The following is a 17239-nucleotide window of genomic DNA, read 5'->3' as shown; positions in this document are numbered from 1 at the left end:
AGAAATAAAATAAATAATTAAAATTTATTATGCCGAATTAAAGCCAAGCTCAATCAATACCAACAACAGTAGAACGAAAAGAATCGAAAAATAATTATGGAATCCAATATTTATATAATATTGTTGCAAAAGTTACAAATCATAAATAATGTTAGGCAGTACAACTTTCAAATTTCAAGGTGGAAAATAATTTTATCGATTTGATGTTCAGTTTCATGATAATAACTCCCGAAAATTATATATGACAAGGAACAATATTACTACAAGATGGAATGAGATATATCAAATAAAATGACCAATGTTCTAATATAGGAAAGAATTCCCGACTAATAATAGATTGTCGGGAAGAAGAGAAAGGGGTAAGTGTTACACATTATTGTAGACTTTTATAATTTGAAACAGAGGAAGTCAAAAGACATATATAAACAAATGTTATTACTGTTAAAAAAATATAAAAAATAAACGGATACGTATTAAATTAAATTTGTACTATAATTGATGGATGATGAAAGAGTCCGGGAGTTACTATTGTTTAGTGTAGTTAAAAGTTAATACATTTAATAGAAGATAAAAGAGTGCAGGCGTAACTATTGGTTTAGTTACTAAACTTTAGGGTACAAAAGTTATACATTTAATAGATTAATTTTTATGTGAAGGACAAAACAACCATTCAACTTTTGAGGGGTATTATGGTATTTTGATTTTCACTTTAGGTCTTCACACTTATAATATAGTTTGATTTGATATATAAATTCAAAAATTCCAGATTTCTCCCCCTCCCTCCCTGCCAAAAAAGGAAAGAAAAACTAAAATGTTAGAAAATAAATGAAATTAACTTTCTTAAGAAAAATCTTGCTGGCATATAGGTTTGTACCAAATTTAAAATTTTTACGTTAGAAGTCATAAATTAAGGTGAGATTTCCCTAATTAAGTAATTACAAATTATGACACATATATTGTTTTCTTTGTTTGATGTAAGCATAGAAATTTGAGGATAGTTTTAAATTGTCCCTAAAATGCACTTTTGGATAACTTTGATCCTTTAAATTTGTTAAAATTGAGTTATCTGGTTCCCTCAAATATTTGAACATACTTTGACCGTTAGATTTAACGAAAAATTATAAGAAAAAGAATTTAACCCAAAAATGCTAGAAAAATCTTGTCAAATAGCAAGTAATATTAAAAATAACATCAAATATCAGACCTAAACTAAAAATTCTGTAGAAACTTACAACTCACACCAAAATAGCAAAAATTATAAAAAAATTACATCTCCAAATGTTTTTTGCATTTCTCGTTAAATGCGACAGTCAGAGTTTGTTCAATATTTTTTACAAAGATCAAAAGTGCTCGTTTGTAGCAAATTTAATGGACCAAAACTGCTCGAAAGTATATTTAAGGACTATTTCAAATGTACCCGTATGTTTGAGGGACCATGTTTATCATTTTCTCGGTATAAGGCGCTTCCTTCTTCGTAACTCTAATAAAAAGTCCTCATTTGTTTCTTCTCTTCTTTGTCGTCTTTAAAACTCAGTACTTCGCTATTCCGAATCCCGAAGCTCATTTGCAGCATCTCCATTACACTTCTCCGATCCATTACTTTGATTAGCTTCTGTTCTCTTGTTAGTCCAAAAAGGTTCAATGGATTTCTGGCAAAAGGCTCGGAGTTTTGCTGAAGAAGCAGCAAAGCGAACCACAGAATTCACAAAAGAAGCCGCTAATCGTTCTCAGGAGCTAACCATTGGTTCCTCCAAGCTCTCCGACGTCGTTCTAGAAGCTTCCAAACGATCTAAGGAATTTGCTGTTGAGGCATCAAAGCGATCCAAAGAAATCGCTGTCGAGGCTTCCAAACGATCCAAGGAAATAGCCGTCGAAGCTACCAAACGCGCCGATGTTATCGTATCTGAAGCTTCTAAACGCGCCGATCAGATCAAAGTCGACGCTCTCAAACGCGCTGAACAGATCAAGTTTCAAATCCCTTCCGTTGCGCTTTCTCACATTGTTGACTCGTCGTCGGCTGCTCCTCAAACGGCGTCATCTGCCCCTACGCTTGCCGATCTCGAGAAATTTGGAGTTACTGATGATTTGAGAGAGTTCGTTAAGGGGATTACCATTAATACCTTTCAGGATTTCCCACTTGAAGGTAATTTGTTGTACATTTCTGAATTAGAGGTGAAAGTGTAGTATTTCTTGTACTGGAAAAAGTATATTTTTCAATTCGGAGTTCAATTAGATTGCTGAAAGAAGGAAAATTAATAGAAAATTGGATCACTGAGTTCTCTGTGCTAAATGTAAAAGAGAAATTCACAGTATTGAAGATATTACATTTTGCTATGTCACAATTTCAATCTAATAATTCTGACAGGAGGGAATGCGAAGAAGATTCGCTATTTGTGGAATTATAACTCTAGACATATAAAATGTTTTATGACAGAAGAATTAAATAGAAGGAACTAGAAGCTTTAGAGATAGAATTCTAGAGAAACTAGGTGTTGTTTAGTTATTCAGGGTATTAAAGTGGCGAGAACATGTTCAAATTGTTTTTGAACCTCTACGTTCATTGTTGTCAGTCATCTCTTCATTCTATATATTTGAGATTACTGCATTTATAATTCTTCACGTGCAATGATGACAGGGTGTATAGAGCCAAACCAAGTATGTTCAGGGAATGATTTTGTTAATATTTCCCTCCTAGGTTAAGGAAAAACTTATATTCAGATCATTGGGTTAACATTTGAAGAATGCTGAGAGTGATGGCACATTTTGTTTGAATTTTAAAAGTGGTATTACATTTTAGCATTAACCTTGAAATCCATTAGATTGGTTCATCTATAACCTAACCGTGCAAATTAGATCTACAATAGATGAATGACTGAGGTTCACTTCACCAGGTCCAACTATTAGTCTCGTCAACGAATTGCATACCATTCTTACATTTTCTTAACATTCAAATGGTTCCGTCAAGCAAAGCAGTGCACTTAATCAAACTCATCCTTCTCGGTGATGAGATATATAGATGTCATTGTGTTTGTTTCCGGATAAAGCACCCTGCGAAAATTGCAAGTGGAACATGTCAAGTCCACGGAGAAGTATTCCCTCCTTTATCTCTAGCCCAGAGTACTTGAAGAGGATAACTGTTGTCTCAGATGACATGACATGATGATTTCTGTTCTGCAAGAGTCTAATTCTATTAGCAGTATGCATCAGGTAAGACCTTGTCCACCACCTTACAAGGATATATGCCTGAAAAGTGTAAACATTTCAAGGCATGGGCAGTTGGACACTGTTGGTTGCACCTCTTATATGAGCTTCAAGGTTAAAATGGTATAGGGAGGATTTAGATTAAATCAATAATAACAACCCAGTATAATCCCACTAGTGGGGTCTGGGGAGGGTAGTGAGTACGCAGACCTTACCCCTACCCTGGAGTAGAGAGGCTGTATCCGATAGACCCTCGGCTTCCTCCCTCCAAGAACTCCCCACCTTACTCTTGGGGTGACTCGAACTCATAACCTCTTGGTTGGAAGTGGAGGGTGCTCACCACTAGAGCAACCCCCTCTTGTCGATTTAGATTAAATCATGAAGTGTTAGTTAAAGAAAAAGTGTATTAGAAGCTACTATTTCCTAGTCTCATTTCTGGAATTCTAACAGCAAACATCAATATCTGTGCAAACAAAACAAAAACAAAAAAAACAGAATTCATATCTTTTTGAGATCCCCATCTCTTGCAATAATTTCTAGAGCACGTCATTTTTAGTTTTTGGCAGCATACTTGTTAAAGATTGTGATTTCCCTCATTTATCATCCTCAATATCCATTTCACTCCATTTGGACCCGTTTAATTCCCATTCAGTAAGCTATCATGAGGACTTTATCATAAATAGACTTGTTTTATGCGACCGTCAACCTACCGCAATCCTCCTCCTTTATCTAGCAAGCTCTCACATGCAGTGTTATTTTCATTATTTATCATAAAATTGTGACTCCTTTTACAATTTCTAATGATTTTTCTATGCTTAATCACATGTTCCTTGTTTATTTCTTTTGAGTCACCTATTCTCAAAAGAAACTAGCTTAACTGAAGTATGTCTTGGATGTGCACAGATGATTCAGTGATTTCTGATATTCCTACAGTCTCAAATGTTCGGCAGGATCTTACAGAATTTCAGGAAAAACACGCAAAACTTGTTCTTCAATCTGTCAAGGTATGACATTTAAAATAAAGAGGGGATGACTTCTGGTGTTATTCACCCTCTCAGGGTCGGGTGATTGATAGACTTTTTTAAAGAGGGCATGACTTCTGGTGTTATTCACCCTCTCAGCGTCGGCTGATCAATAGACTAAGTCTCAATTCCAAACTAGCTTGGAGTCAGCTATATTAATCAGTCTCATTTCATAAAATAAAGGTCGGAACATATTAGTGAATTCGATATAAAGATAATTACACTAGTTTTAAGTTGTCCATCAACCTATTGTCTCAATATCTGTTGCTTTATTTGGTGTTCTGAGTTTAGAAGGTCTACTGACTGTCCTGGTCAGCTTCTCTTGTAAGTTCATGGTACATCAAAATTTTTGTTGAGTTCTGGTCTTTCAGCAGATGTGTACACTGAAATATTGAATAGTTTGTAATCTCCTATTCTGCCTTTTGCTAATGAACCACATCTTTTTAATTTTGACGTCTATGAAAAGGGAAAAGGCTGTTCAGAATGGTGCAATTATTGTCTGATAAAATTGTGCCTTTTGCAAATTTGCCATTGTTAGTAAGAGCATTACATGTGGTGTTTTTGCAGGAAATCTCAAAGCTAAGGTATGAGTTATGCCCACGCATAATGAGGGAGCGGAAGTTTTGGAGAATCTACTTTATTCTAGTTAACAGTCATGTGGCCCCGTAAGTACTTCACTGGAGATCTTTCATTTTATTTTATATGGTGATCTCCTTACGCAAACCGACCTAATTCTATCTGTACTTTTGGAGTACATCGTGAGGTTATGCAGAAACATGCTGGCTTTTATAATTGGGTATAGGTTCAGTATGAAAGAGCTGAATTAATTTAGTCAGGATTAAGGGGTGAATATTTTGACAGTTTATTAAGAATGGAATTTAGCCTCTCTGAGACTTCCAAAAGTAGTGTATTTTTGGATGATCCAACACGGATGCGGCAGCTGTTTTGGAGAGTCCGCACAACATAGAAGGTAAGTAAAATGTCATTAGAAAGGCATCAAGAAGATGCAGAGATTACAAAAGAGGGAAAATGTAAGCTCTAATACAAAAAAATTGTCATAAGGCTAAGGAGCTGACAAAATCCAAAAACATATCAGAGTTATTTACGGGGAAAACATTCACCCAACTAAAAAGCTAACCAAACATTTAGCTTTCAGGTTGCTTCTAGAAGTTGAAATACCATCAAAACATCTGGGGTTTCTTTCAATCCAGATACACCAAAAAAAACAGGCAGGCACCATAAGCCAGACAGAGGCGGACCCTGGATTTAAACTCTATGGGTTCAACCTTTAAGGTTTTTAGTATTTAACCTATTATATGCTTAAAGTTATGGGTTCAGTCCCACTATGTGCTATAATTTTTTTAAATTTTTACACTAAATTTATACTCCGCATCGAAAATACTGAGTTCAGATGAACCCGGTACTATAACACTACATACGCCTCTGAAGCCAGATGTGCTTAATGGCTTTTTGTCAACTCTGCTGAGACCCCATGCTTCATAGACCTCTCTGACTGAATAGGCATAGACCAATTTCAATCCAAAAATGGTTAAGAAAATGTTCCAGATATCTGTTGCTACCGGGCAATGAATGAAAGTGGGGGTAGACTCTGAACTTGTGTGGCTCATGGCATCTATTGGCTAGTTGGAAACGAGCTGAGTTGTCTTTCTTAAACCCGTTTCTTCTCATTTTCCTTCATTGATAAGAAGGAAATTTGTAAGAAAAAGAAAGTAGAATAACAGAGGGCGTGATTGTCCCAGTGGTAATAAATACTAAGGATGTGAGTGTGAAAATAAAGCTTCTTAGTTCGTTGGTAAATCTGAAGGTGTATCTCACCGAAAGATATTCACTGCTTTACACCACCAGAAGCCTAGATATTATTACATCCCACTCATTCTATTGATTGTTCAGGACATGTAGGAATGTCTTTTTGAAAACTCATTCTTGAGCTTAAGCCACAAGTAAAGATTTGTTAGAGCTCAATCTAGCACATTTAACTGATCTTCCTCTTATTAATTTCAATATCCAAAATGAGATAATCGTTCAATGTTAATGAAAAGTAGATCTCTCTTAAGATAAGACAACCTTGACCAAAAACCTTAAAGAATGGGCTACTGCAAGAGCAATTAAAATGGACTTACTAGTTTTCTTTCTAAAAATGATAAATGAATGTGCTGGACTTTGATGCATGAGGTTGTTCTCACACAAGATAATCTTCAGAATATGAGAATGGTATTATGCAATAGATGCCATTTATCTGAGGCCGATACAATCTGTGAACCAGCAATTCATTCACTGCCACATGGCCTCACAACTGTCTCAGTTCTTGGTCGGTACATTTAGTGTGTGGTATATGCTCATAACGGTAGAGAATTGAATGCTGTCCTGGTACAACAAAGAATCTGGCAAGGAGTGAAGCAAGATGTGGGACATTTTCTGTCGAAAGAGAGGATCAGAGGGTTTCTGAAAGCAAAGCTGAGAATATTCTCAGATTAAAGTACATATTACTTCCCTTTTGGCTTCTGCTGTAAGTGAGTAAAGTCAATGATGTAAAAAGCATAATGAACTTTCTTAGTCTCCTATCATGAAAGGAACTGAGTTTTAGTGATCAGATGTATACACTAAACACTATTTTACGTGGCTTTTCACTCAGTATATATTGGCATTTAGCACATACTAAAAAATAATAATACTAATTCATGAATTTAGGGATAATTCCTTTATGTGTTGTAACAATTTGGTGGTGCCCCTTCGTGTCAATGAAGACCTTGTAGAGGCTTCAACCTAACAGGGAGATTTGCCTCCTAAATAAAAAGGCCACAAGGTAAGGCATTTTAAGCCAATAGAGGCATATAGCTGCTTTCCCGGAGAAGGTTAGGGTTTAGGGTACATGGTAAAATAGGCAGATTATTTGTTCACTGTGCCGAAATATGATTAACATTCAATTTCTTCTCCGTGCAAGTATGCATTTCTTGGATTTGGCCCATATATAGTAGTTAGAGCTTTACTAATTTAGGCTACATCTGAATTAGGTATTGTTAGTTTACAACATATATATAGTGTAGTATTGTCCCACATTGGTAGAAGAGTAGTATGTCGTTGTATAGTATAGCTATAAATAAGGACCTCTTGTATTGTATTGTTCATCTAATATCAATAACATATTTTCTCCCGTGCCTTCTCACATGGTATCAGAGCAATTGTGAGAGACTTATCGCTGTGCATAAATTCCAGCGATTCCGGGAAAGAGAAATCGCTGTGCATAAATTCCAGCGATTCCGGGAAAGAGAAATTAGTACTTTTTTAAGTCTGTTTTCTATCTGCTTCATTTCTGTCAGTGTTGTGCAAAATCCAACACTACCACAAGAGTCGTCACTGTCCGGCGACCAAACCCCAGTGAAAAGCTCCGGCAGCAGCCTCTCCATGCACCACCAGAAGCTCACGCGCGTGAGTTCACGCGCCGGCGCGTACGACCACTTCCGGCCATTTTTTGAAAATCTTCCTTCAGAACAGTTGGGTCGTCTGGTAATTCCGATCCTACCCCTACTGTTTTCATTTCATTCCGAAAACTTTGAGTTTTTTCCGGCAGCTACATTACTATTCCGACAGCTACAATACTATTCCGGCAGCTGCAGTAGATTCCGGCAGCTACAGTATTTCAGTATTCTGTTTCTGTGTTTCCGTACACTGTTTCAGTGGATTACAGTTGATTCTTTCTCCTATTTGGTAATAATTTGCAACAATGTCTTTGAGATTTGATGCTTTTGGGTCTAGAAACATGAGTTCTGGAAGCTCTAGTGCTATTATTACCTCGGAACCTTTGATGGGAGGTTCAAACTACTTAGCTTGGGCTTCATTTGTCGAGTTATGGTGTAGAGGTCAAGGTGTTCAAGATCATCTAATCAAACAGTCTAGCGATGAAGATGAAAAGGCAATAACACTTAGGGCAAAAATCGATGCTCAGTTATGTAGCATCTTGTGGCGATCTATTGATTCCAAGTTGATGCCCTTGTTTCGTCCATTCCAGACATGTTATTTGGTTTGGGCAAAGGCACGGACCTTATACACTAATGACATATCTCGCTTCTATGATGTGATATCACGGATGACAAACTTAAAGAAGCAGGAATTGGATATGTCTACTTACTTGGGTCAAGTACAGGCAGTCATGGAGGAATTTGAGAAGTTGATGCCAGTTTCTGCTAGTGTGGAAAAACAACAAGAGCAGCGACAGAAGATGTTTCTCGTTCTTACCCTCGCTGGACTTCCTAATGATCTTGATTCAGTACGCGACCAGATTTTGGCTAGTCCGTCTGTCCCTACAGTTAGATGAATTATTCTCTCGATTACTCCGCCTTGCTGCAGCACCAAGTCCACCAGTGATCTCATCATAGATACTTGATTCCTCTGTTCTTGCATCCAAGACAATGGATGTTCGGGCATCTCAAACTATGGAGCATAGACGAGGAGGAGGTCGTTTTGGAAGATCTAGACCCAAGTGTTCTTATTGTCACAAACTTGGACACACTCGTGAAATGTGCTATTCCTTACATGGTCGTCCACCCAAAAATGCTTACATTGCTCAGACCGAGACTCCAGGTAACCAAGGATTTTCTTTATCTAAAGAAGAATATAATGAGCTCCTTCAGTATCGAGCAAGTAAGCAGACATCTCCACAAGTAGCCTCAGTTGCTCAGACTGATACTTTTGTTACTGGTAATTCTTTTGCTTGTGTTTCCTAGTCTAGCACTCTTGGCCCATGGGTCATGGACTCCGGCGCTTCTGATCACATCTCTGGTAATATATCACTTTTGTCAAATATTTTATATTCACAGTCTCTTCCCACTGTTACTTTAGCCAATGGATGTCAAACTAAGGCAAAAGGAGTTAGACAAGCTAATCCCTTGTCTTCTATCACCCTAGATTCCGTTCTTTATGTCCCTGGCTGTCCTTTTAGTCTTGCATCTGTTAGTCGTTTGACTCGTGCCCTCCATTGTGGTATATATTTTATTGACGATTCTTTTATTATGCAGGACCGCAGTACGGGACAGACAATTGGTACAGGACGTGAATCAGAAGGCCTTTACTACCTTAACTCACTCAGTCCTTCCACAACATGTCTAGTTACAGATCCTCCAGATCTAATCCACAGACGTTTAGGACATCCGAGTTTATCCAAACTTCAGAAGATGGTGCCTAGATTTTCTACATTAGATTGTGAGTCGTGTCAACTTGGGAAACATACCCGAGCCTCCTTTTCGCGTAGTGTTGAGAGTCATGCAGAGTCTGTCTTCTCCTTAGTTCATTCTGATATATGGGGCCCTAGTAGAGCCAATTCATCCTTGGAATTTCGTTATTTTGTCAGTTTCATTGATGATTATTCAAGATGTACTTGGCTTTTCTTAATGAAAGATCGTTCTGAGTTATTTTCTATATTCCAGAGTTTCTGTGCTGAAATCAAAAACCAATTTGATGTTTCTATTCACATTTTTCGCAGTGATAATGCCTTAGAATATTTATCTTCTTAATTTCAGCAGTTTATGACTTCTCAAGGAATTATTCATCAGACATCTTGTCCTTATACCCCTCAGCAAAATGGGGTTGCTGAGAGAAAGAATAGGCACCTTATTGAGACTGCTCGCACACTTCTAATTGAATCTCGTGTTCCGTTGCGTTTTTGGGGCGATGCAGTTCTCACAGCTTGTTATTTGATTAATCGGATGCTTTCATCTCCCATCAAAAATCAGATTCCGCATTCAGTATTGTTTCCCCAGTCACCCTTATACTCTCTTCCACCTCGTGTTTTTGGGAGCACGTGTTTTGTTCATAACTTAGCCCTTGGGAAAGATAAGTTAGCTCCTCGTGCTCTCAAGTGTGTCTTCCTTGGTTATTCTCGTGTTCAGAAGGGATATCGTTGTTATTCTCCAGATCTTCGTAGGTACCTTATGTCAGCTGACGTCACATTTTTTGAGTCTAAACCTTTCTTTACCTCTGCTGACCACCATGATATATCTGAGGTCTTACCTATACCGACCTTTGAGGAGTTTACTATAGCTCCTCCTCTACCTTCGACCATAGAGGTTTCATCCATACCAACCGTTGAGGAGTCTAGTGTTGTTCCCCCTAGTTCCCCAGCCACAGGAACACCACTCTTGACTTATCATCGTCGTTTGCGTCTTCCATCAGGCCCAACTGGTTCTCGTCCTGCACCTGACCCTGACCCTGCCCCTGCTGCGGACCCTGCTCCTAGTACACCGATTGCACTTCGGAAAGGTATACGGACCACACTTAACCCTAATCCTCATTATGTCGGTTTGAGCTATCATCGTCTGTCATCTCCCCATTATGCTTTTATATCTTCTTTGTCCTCGGTTTCCATCCCTAAGTCTACAGGTGAAGCGTTGTCTCATCCAGGATGGCGACAGGCTATGAGTGACGAGATGTCTGCTTTACATACAAATGGTACTTGGGAGCTTGTTCCTCTTACCTCAGGTAAATCTACTGTTGGTTGTCATTGGGTTTATGCAGTCAAAGTTGGTCCCAATGGACAGATTGATCGATTTAAGGCCCGTCTTGTTGCCAAAGGATATACTCAGATATTTGGGCTCGATTACAGTGATACCTTCTCTCCCGTGGCTAAAGTGGCTTCAGTCCGCCTTTTTCTATCCATGGCTGCGGTTCGTCATTGGCCCCTCTATCAGCTGGACATTAAAAATGCCTTTCTTCACGGTGATCTTGAGGATGAGGTTTATATGGAGCAACCACCTGGTTTTGTTGCTCAGGGGAGTCTCGTGGCCTTGTATGTCGCTTGCGTCGGTCACTTTATGGTCTAAAGCAGTCTCCTCGAGCCTGGTTTGGTAAGTTTAGCACGGTTATCCAGGAGTTTGGCATGATTCGTAGTGAAGCTGATCACTCTGTGTTTTCTCGGCACTTTGCTTCAAGTCTCTATATTTATCTGGTAGTCTATGTTGATGATATTGTTATTACTGGCAATGATCAGGATGGTATTACCAATCCGAAGCAGCATCTCTTCCAGCACTTCCAAACTAAGGATCTAGGCAGATTGAAGTACTTTCTAGGTATTGAGGTTGCCCAGTCTAGCTCAGGTATTGTTATTTCTCAAAGAAAATATGCTTTAGACATTCTTGAGGAGACGGGGATGATAGGTTGCAGACCTGTTGACACTCCGATGGATTTGAATTCTAAACTTATGCCAGGACAGGGGGAGCCGCTTAGCGATCCTGCAAGCTATAGGCGGCTGGTTGGAAAATTAAATTATCTCACAGTGACTAGACCCGACATTTCTTATTCTGTGAGTGTTGTAAGTCAGTTTATGAATTCTCCCTGTGATAATCATTGGGATGCAGTTGTCCGCATTATTCGATATATAAAATCGGCTCCAGGCAAAGGGTTACTCTTTGAGGATCGAGGTCATGAGCAGATCATTGGATACTCAGATGCTGATTGGGCAGGATCACCTTCTGATAGATGTTTTACGTCTGGATATTGTGTTTTAGTAGGAGGAAATTTGGTGTCCTGGAAGAGCAAGAAACAGAATGTAGTTGCTCGGTCTAGTGCAGAAGCAGAATATCGAGTAATGGCTATGGCAACATGTGAGCTAGCCTGGACCAAACAATTGCTCAAGGAGTTGAAATTTGGTGAAATCAGTCGGATGGAACTTGTGTGCGATAATCAAGCTGCCCTTCATATTGCATCAAATCCGGTGTTCCATGAGAGAACTAAACACATTGAGATTGATTGTCACTTCGTCAGAGAAAAGATACTTTCAGGAGAGATTGCTACAAAGTTTGTGAGGTCGAATGATCAACTTGCAGATATTTTCACCAAGTCTCTCACTGGTCCTCGTATTGGTTATATATGTAACAAGCTCGGTACATATGATTTGTATGCACCTGCTTGAGGGGAATCTGTTAGTTTACAGCATGTATATAGTGTAGTATTGTCCCACATTGGTAGAAGAGTAGTATGTCCTTGTATAGTATAGCTATAAATAAGGACCTCTTGTATTGTATTGTTCATCTAATATCAATAACATATTTTCTCCCGTGCCTTCTCACAGGTATGAAAAGAAATACATGGAAGAGGCCGAAATAAAATTTGTTGAAAAGGCACAAGTGGAGAATGAAAAGGAGGTTTCATCAGCTGGAACAACTTCTAAACCAGTGGTTGAGGCAACACCCCAGACAAATAAAAAGGCAGCCTCATCAACGTCAGACCAGGATTTGGATGTTTTTCTCCTTGGAGAAGACAGCGATGATGGGCCAGGTACTCTATTTACATTTCAACATATTTTCCAACTGGTTGAACAATAGATTGCTCTTTGCTTATAGTTCTGTAGTCAATCTTTATATCTTTGCTCTTTGCATGTCCCTCTCTTCTGAAAACAAGGAAAGCAAAAGTAAACAATTAGGAAGCAAGATTAGTCTGAACATACCAGCTTCAATTCTTTGCAGTATCTCGGCTAGGTGTCGTTTTCCTTTTTACTACATGTCGTTATTGGATTGATATAGACTGTTATCACAATTTGATTCCATAATAACAGTGGCAATTTGTATACCTTACCTTTACAATAATAATGATATATTCTGACAAAAAAAGTAAGAACTGTTATAAATGTTCTGTCTTTCCTTAAATTTTAGTTTGCACACAGTTAGTGTGTCCACTCCACTCAAAATTGTGACCTTAATCTGTTGCCATCAAGAATAAATAAGATAATAATAGAAAGACAATAATTTTGATGCAGTTATCTATTGTTGTCTTAGATCTGCAATTACTATCTCTGCTTGAAGTCTTTCAGTTTTGGCCTTCAAATAGCATTTAGGATAAGTAGTACTTTATGCATACATGTATCACAAAGATCTGCAAGACAATTTTAGAAAAACCTATCAAAAGAATAAAACTTAAACATTTCCTTCTGTTCACAAATGTTAGTGTTCACCGTTCCTTTCAAGTATGTCTTTTTTTCATAAAATACTGTTGACCACTACAAATTATATCAAACATCCACATAGCATCAGTAATGACATGGGACATCTCCATTTTTATTAGCGGAGGCTTAAAATATCCACACTGATAACCACCAAAAACTTGCCTTAGTTTCAGTGTTGTAGAAGTAATAAGATAGTTGAAGTATTCTTTTGTCCAATTTTGCAAGCCAATTTTGTTCTAGTTATAAGATGCTTAACAAGCTGATAGGCTTTTCGAACTGTATGAGTTTCATTATAACATTTTACGTTTTATATTTCATGTCCATTCCTTTGGTTTTTTCAAGATTGAAATATGTCGTTCCTTTTAGATTTGATTTCTTGTTGCTGTTGAAGAATCTGACTCTGTGTTTAGGGAAATTTAAGTAACTGTACTACACATTCTGAATGATCAAGTTGCAGCACATTGATTATCCGTTTCATTTGTCAGATGATGGGGATGATGCCTTCGATGATGATTTTGACAAGATATAGATTGGTGAGCCCGGTTCTGTCTTTTGTTTTTAAAAAACAAACTTTACCAGTGACTTATTTGTATCTCCCCCTCACATAACTTAAGTTGAGACCATAAGTCACTAACTTTGACATATTTGAATCTAATACAAGGAATTGCTGTGTGAACTATGTGATGTAAGTATTGCTGCACTTTCTACTGGGAGCAAACTTTCAGTATGTTAAATTAATATCATAAAGCTGACAATCTGTATAGTGGATAATCATTCTGTGTGTTCGTATGTTTGTTGAGAAAGTTCCGGTTGTTTGGGGTGGGGGGGAGCTTTGAGTTTCCCTTCTACTGGATTTATCTATGCACAATTCTTATGTGGCATCATCAGGAAGTATGAGTGCATATGATATGATCAAAGTGCTACTAGTCACTCAAAATCATTCCCAAAATTTTAAGAATAAAGTATACTTTTAGTTAAGATTCTCTGAAAAATTTCCTTTATCAAAAGAAGAAAAATTTCTCCAAATAATTCCGCAAGCCAAGGTTTCATGGTATTTACTATTTAGAGTGGGGTTTAGCCACACTTGTGTATGTTAAGCTCTACTAACTTGGACAGGTCTGCAGGAAGCTCTCAACATTGTAATGTAAGTAAGCGCATAGCACTGGCTGCCTGCTGTTCGGAAAGCTTCAGGATGAAGTCCTTCTCGATGAGGTATTCGTATGGGATAGAATGACAAAGCCAGCTACAAAAATTAGTCAATATATACTCACCATATTCCATTTCCTCTATCCTTCTATGGTAGACTTTTTGGGTCTTATTGTTTCCATTTCCTCTATTCTTCTATGGTAGACTTTTTGGGTCTTATTGTTCTTTACTTTATGTTATATTCTTTGCTGGAGACAGAAGAAAAAGGAGGCGGGAAATAGAGGTCAAATAGTATATGATGGTGTTTTGGAGCTGTAAATTTGAATTCATTTTTATTTCATCTTTGTTATGCTGTACTAGCAGCTATTTATTCATTATATATCAACTTCAATATAATGAAACAACCGTAAATACGAGCTGCTATCTTTACTTTCGAATGGTGGCTATTTTCCTTATCTCAAGCACCTGGTCTGTATTGTGCTCTGTCATTGTTATTTCTCCAGTTTAAGAACTACAGCTCAACCTACGATACTGTTGCTCTGTCATTGTTATTTCTCCAGATTAAGAACTACAGCTCAACCTACGATACTGTTGCTGTCAAAAGGGGAACTAACTGGAATAGTGCTGGATCTCGAATGTTAACATGGCTCAAGGATCATACATTTTGCATATTAACTAGTTTCCTAGAGAGTAGTTCCTTTAAATGGAGTGATGAGGCTAAGAGATCCTTGTGTGTTCTTATGAGAGCCATGACACAAGCTCATGGATTGGATTTCTTCTAGGCAGATTTCATCAGAACATTTATTATAGAAACCAATGCTAGTATAAGTGAGATGGAGTTGTTCTACCGAAAGAGGTTAGACCATAGTTTTCCTAAGCCTTACAAGCTAGATGTGGATCCAGAATTTTAAGTTAATGAGTTCGTATAACGATCTCAAGTTAATGTATAATGATAATTAAACCAATGAATTGTGTTTCAGATATAAATTTTTATACATTTAATGAATTCTTTTAGTATAAATACAAGGTAAAAGTTAATGAGTTCATGTGAACCTGTAACCTTTGCACTAAGAATTGAGCTTATCCACCTTTCGTAATAGTCTCACATGCCGTAGGAAAATAGAGACATTACTTACAAAGTGGACAGCTTAAAATCGAGACTGACCATCACAATTTGATGTTTTTTCTGAAGCATAGAGGCGCAACTCACAATTTGAAGTTTTTGCAGCTATATTTCTCCGATTTTTTCAAATAAGATGTAAACGAGTTCCATTAATTGCACGCATTCAAACATTAAAAATAAGAAGAGGGGTTGTGGGGTCAATATTAATAGCTCTCTAAAGTGGAAGTATAGGGCTAGATACACTCACTTCTCAAGAAACTTTTATTTTACCGGTGTTTTATTCGCTGGCGACATAGTTTTGATTGATAAGACACGAAGCGGTGTTAACGACAGGCTAGAGGTTTGGAGGCACACCCTTGAGTTTAAGGGTTTCAAGTTGAGCAGGACTAAGACAAAATATCTGGAATGCAAGTTCAGCGTCGAGTCGTGGGATGTGGGCATGGACGTGAGGCTTGGAGTACAGGTCATCCCCAAGAGAAGTAGTTTTAAGTACCTGTGGTCGATTATCCAAGAGGACGGAGAGATTGATGAGGACGTCACACTCCGTATAGGGGTGGGGTGGATAAAATGGAGGTTAGCATCAGGAGTCCTGTGTGACAAGAGAGTGCCACCGTTAATCAAAGGTAAGTTCTATAGAGTTATGGTTAGACCGACCATGTTGTATGGGGCAGAGTGTTGGCAGGTTAAGAACTCTCATATCCAGAAGATGAAAGTGACAGAGATGCAGATGTTAAGGTGGATGTACGGGCATACTAGGATGGATCAGATTATGAATGAAGTTATTCGGGAGAAGGTGGGCGTGACTCACTCCTATGGATGACAAGATACGGAAGCGATGCTCAGATGGTTCGGGCACGTGCGGAGGAGGAGCCGTGATGCTCCGGTGAGGAGGTGCGAGAGTTTGGCCCTGGCGGGGACGTGAAGAGGTAGATGACGGCCTAAGAAGTATTGGGGAGAGGTGATTAGACAGGACATAACGTTGCTGCAGATTTTCGAGGACATGCCCCTTGATAGGAAGGTGTGAAGGTCGAGTATTAGGGTTGTAGGTTAGGACGTAGTCGAGTCCAGGGGTGAGGCTAGTTCGATAGGGGTGGTCTTAGACTGCTAGGGGTTTATGTTGTGTTCTCCCTATCCTTATGTTTTCATAGCATCGAGCTTATTTTCTGGTTTTGTTATTGCATTTCAATTATTTTCTAGTTCTTATGATGCTAATATTATTTCTTTGGTTTCTGTTTGATAGTACTAATATATTGTCCTTTTCCTTCTCTTTTCGTCTTTTCCGTCTTCTTGAGCCGAGAGTCTTTCGGAAACAGCCTCTCTACTCCTTCGGGGTAAGGATAAGGTCTGCGTACACACTACCCTCCCTAGACCCCACTTATGAGATTTTATTAGGTTGTTGTTGTTGCTTACTCAAAATCACTTTAAATATTTTTTCTAAAATTAGCTCTCATTAGCCACGCCAACCCTTCCTCATGAGGTAGGGGACTGACTAGACCTGAGCTTGATGGCCTCAGGTTTAAATTGGGCTGAACAATTTTAACCCAATCCCACCCCGAACCGATAGGTTGGTTTAGGGTCAGGCCAAGTTCATTTTGACGGCTACGGACATTGATGGCTAGTGCATTTACTTCCGAACTACTTATTATGCAGGCATTTCTCAAGAATCACATAAGTATATGTTTGACAAGTACACTCTATCACAAAAGTTATAGTGGGTGCACTCGCAAAGGTGCACTCATAAAGCTTTCTACCTTTTTAAAAATGTTTTCTGTTAAAAATATCACCATAAAAAGAAAG

At 38.3% G+C, this 17239-nt stretch overlaps 1 protein-coding gene across 3 annotated transcripts; it reads left to right on the top strand.

The window, feature by feature from the left end:
* The first annotated feature begins 1496 nt into the window (after positions 1 to 1496).
* Positions 1497 to 14756, top strand: LOC107765441 (uncharacterized). Of its 3 annotated transcripts, none has more exons than XM_075231244.1 (6): positions 1497 to 2143; positions 4135 to 4205; positions 4791 to 4888; positions 12304 to 12509; positions 13659 to 13706; positions 14298 to 14756. In XM_075231244.1, the coding sequence occupies exons 1-5, from the start codon at positions 1642 to 1644 to the stop codon at positions 13700 to 13702; spliced, it is 921 nt and encodes a 306-aa protein (XP_075087345.1). In that variant the 5' UTR covers positions 1497 to 1641; the 3' UTR covers positions 13703 to 13706; positions 14298 to 14756. The 3 variants fall into 3 exon arrangements, with proteins under 3 accessions (XP_075087345.1, XP_075087343.1, XP_075087344.1); XM_075231242.1 differs by having other exon boundaries at positions 4105 to 4205; XM_075231243.1 differs by having other exon boundaries at positions 4105 to 4205; positions 14290 to 14756.
* Positions 14757 to 17239: the final 2483 nt, after the last annotated feature.

Source organism: Nicotiana tabacum, chromosome 15, assembly GCF_000715075.1.
Source record: "Nicotiana tabacum cultivar K326 chromosome 15, ASM71507v2, whole genome shotgun sequence".
NCBI lineage: Eukaryota > Viridiplantae > Streptophyta > Magnoliopsida > Solanales > Solanaceae > Nicotiana > Nicotiana tabacum.
Note: the sequence above shows the minus strand (reverse complement) of the source record. Positions and strands in the feature narration are given on the sequence as shown.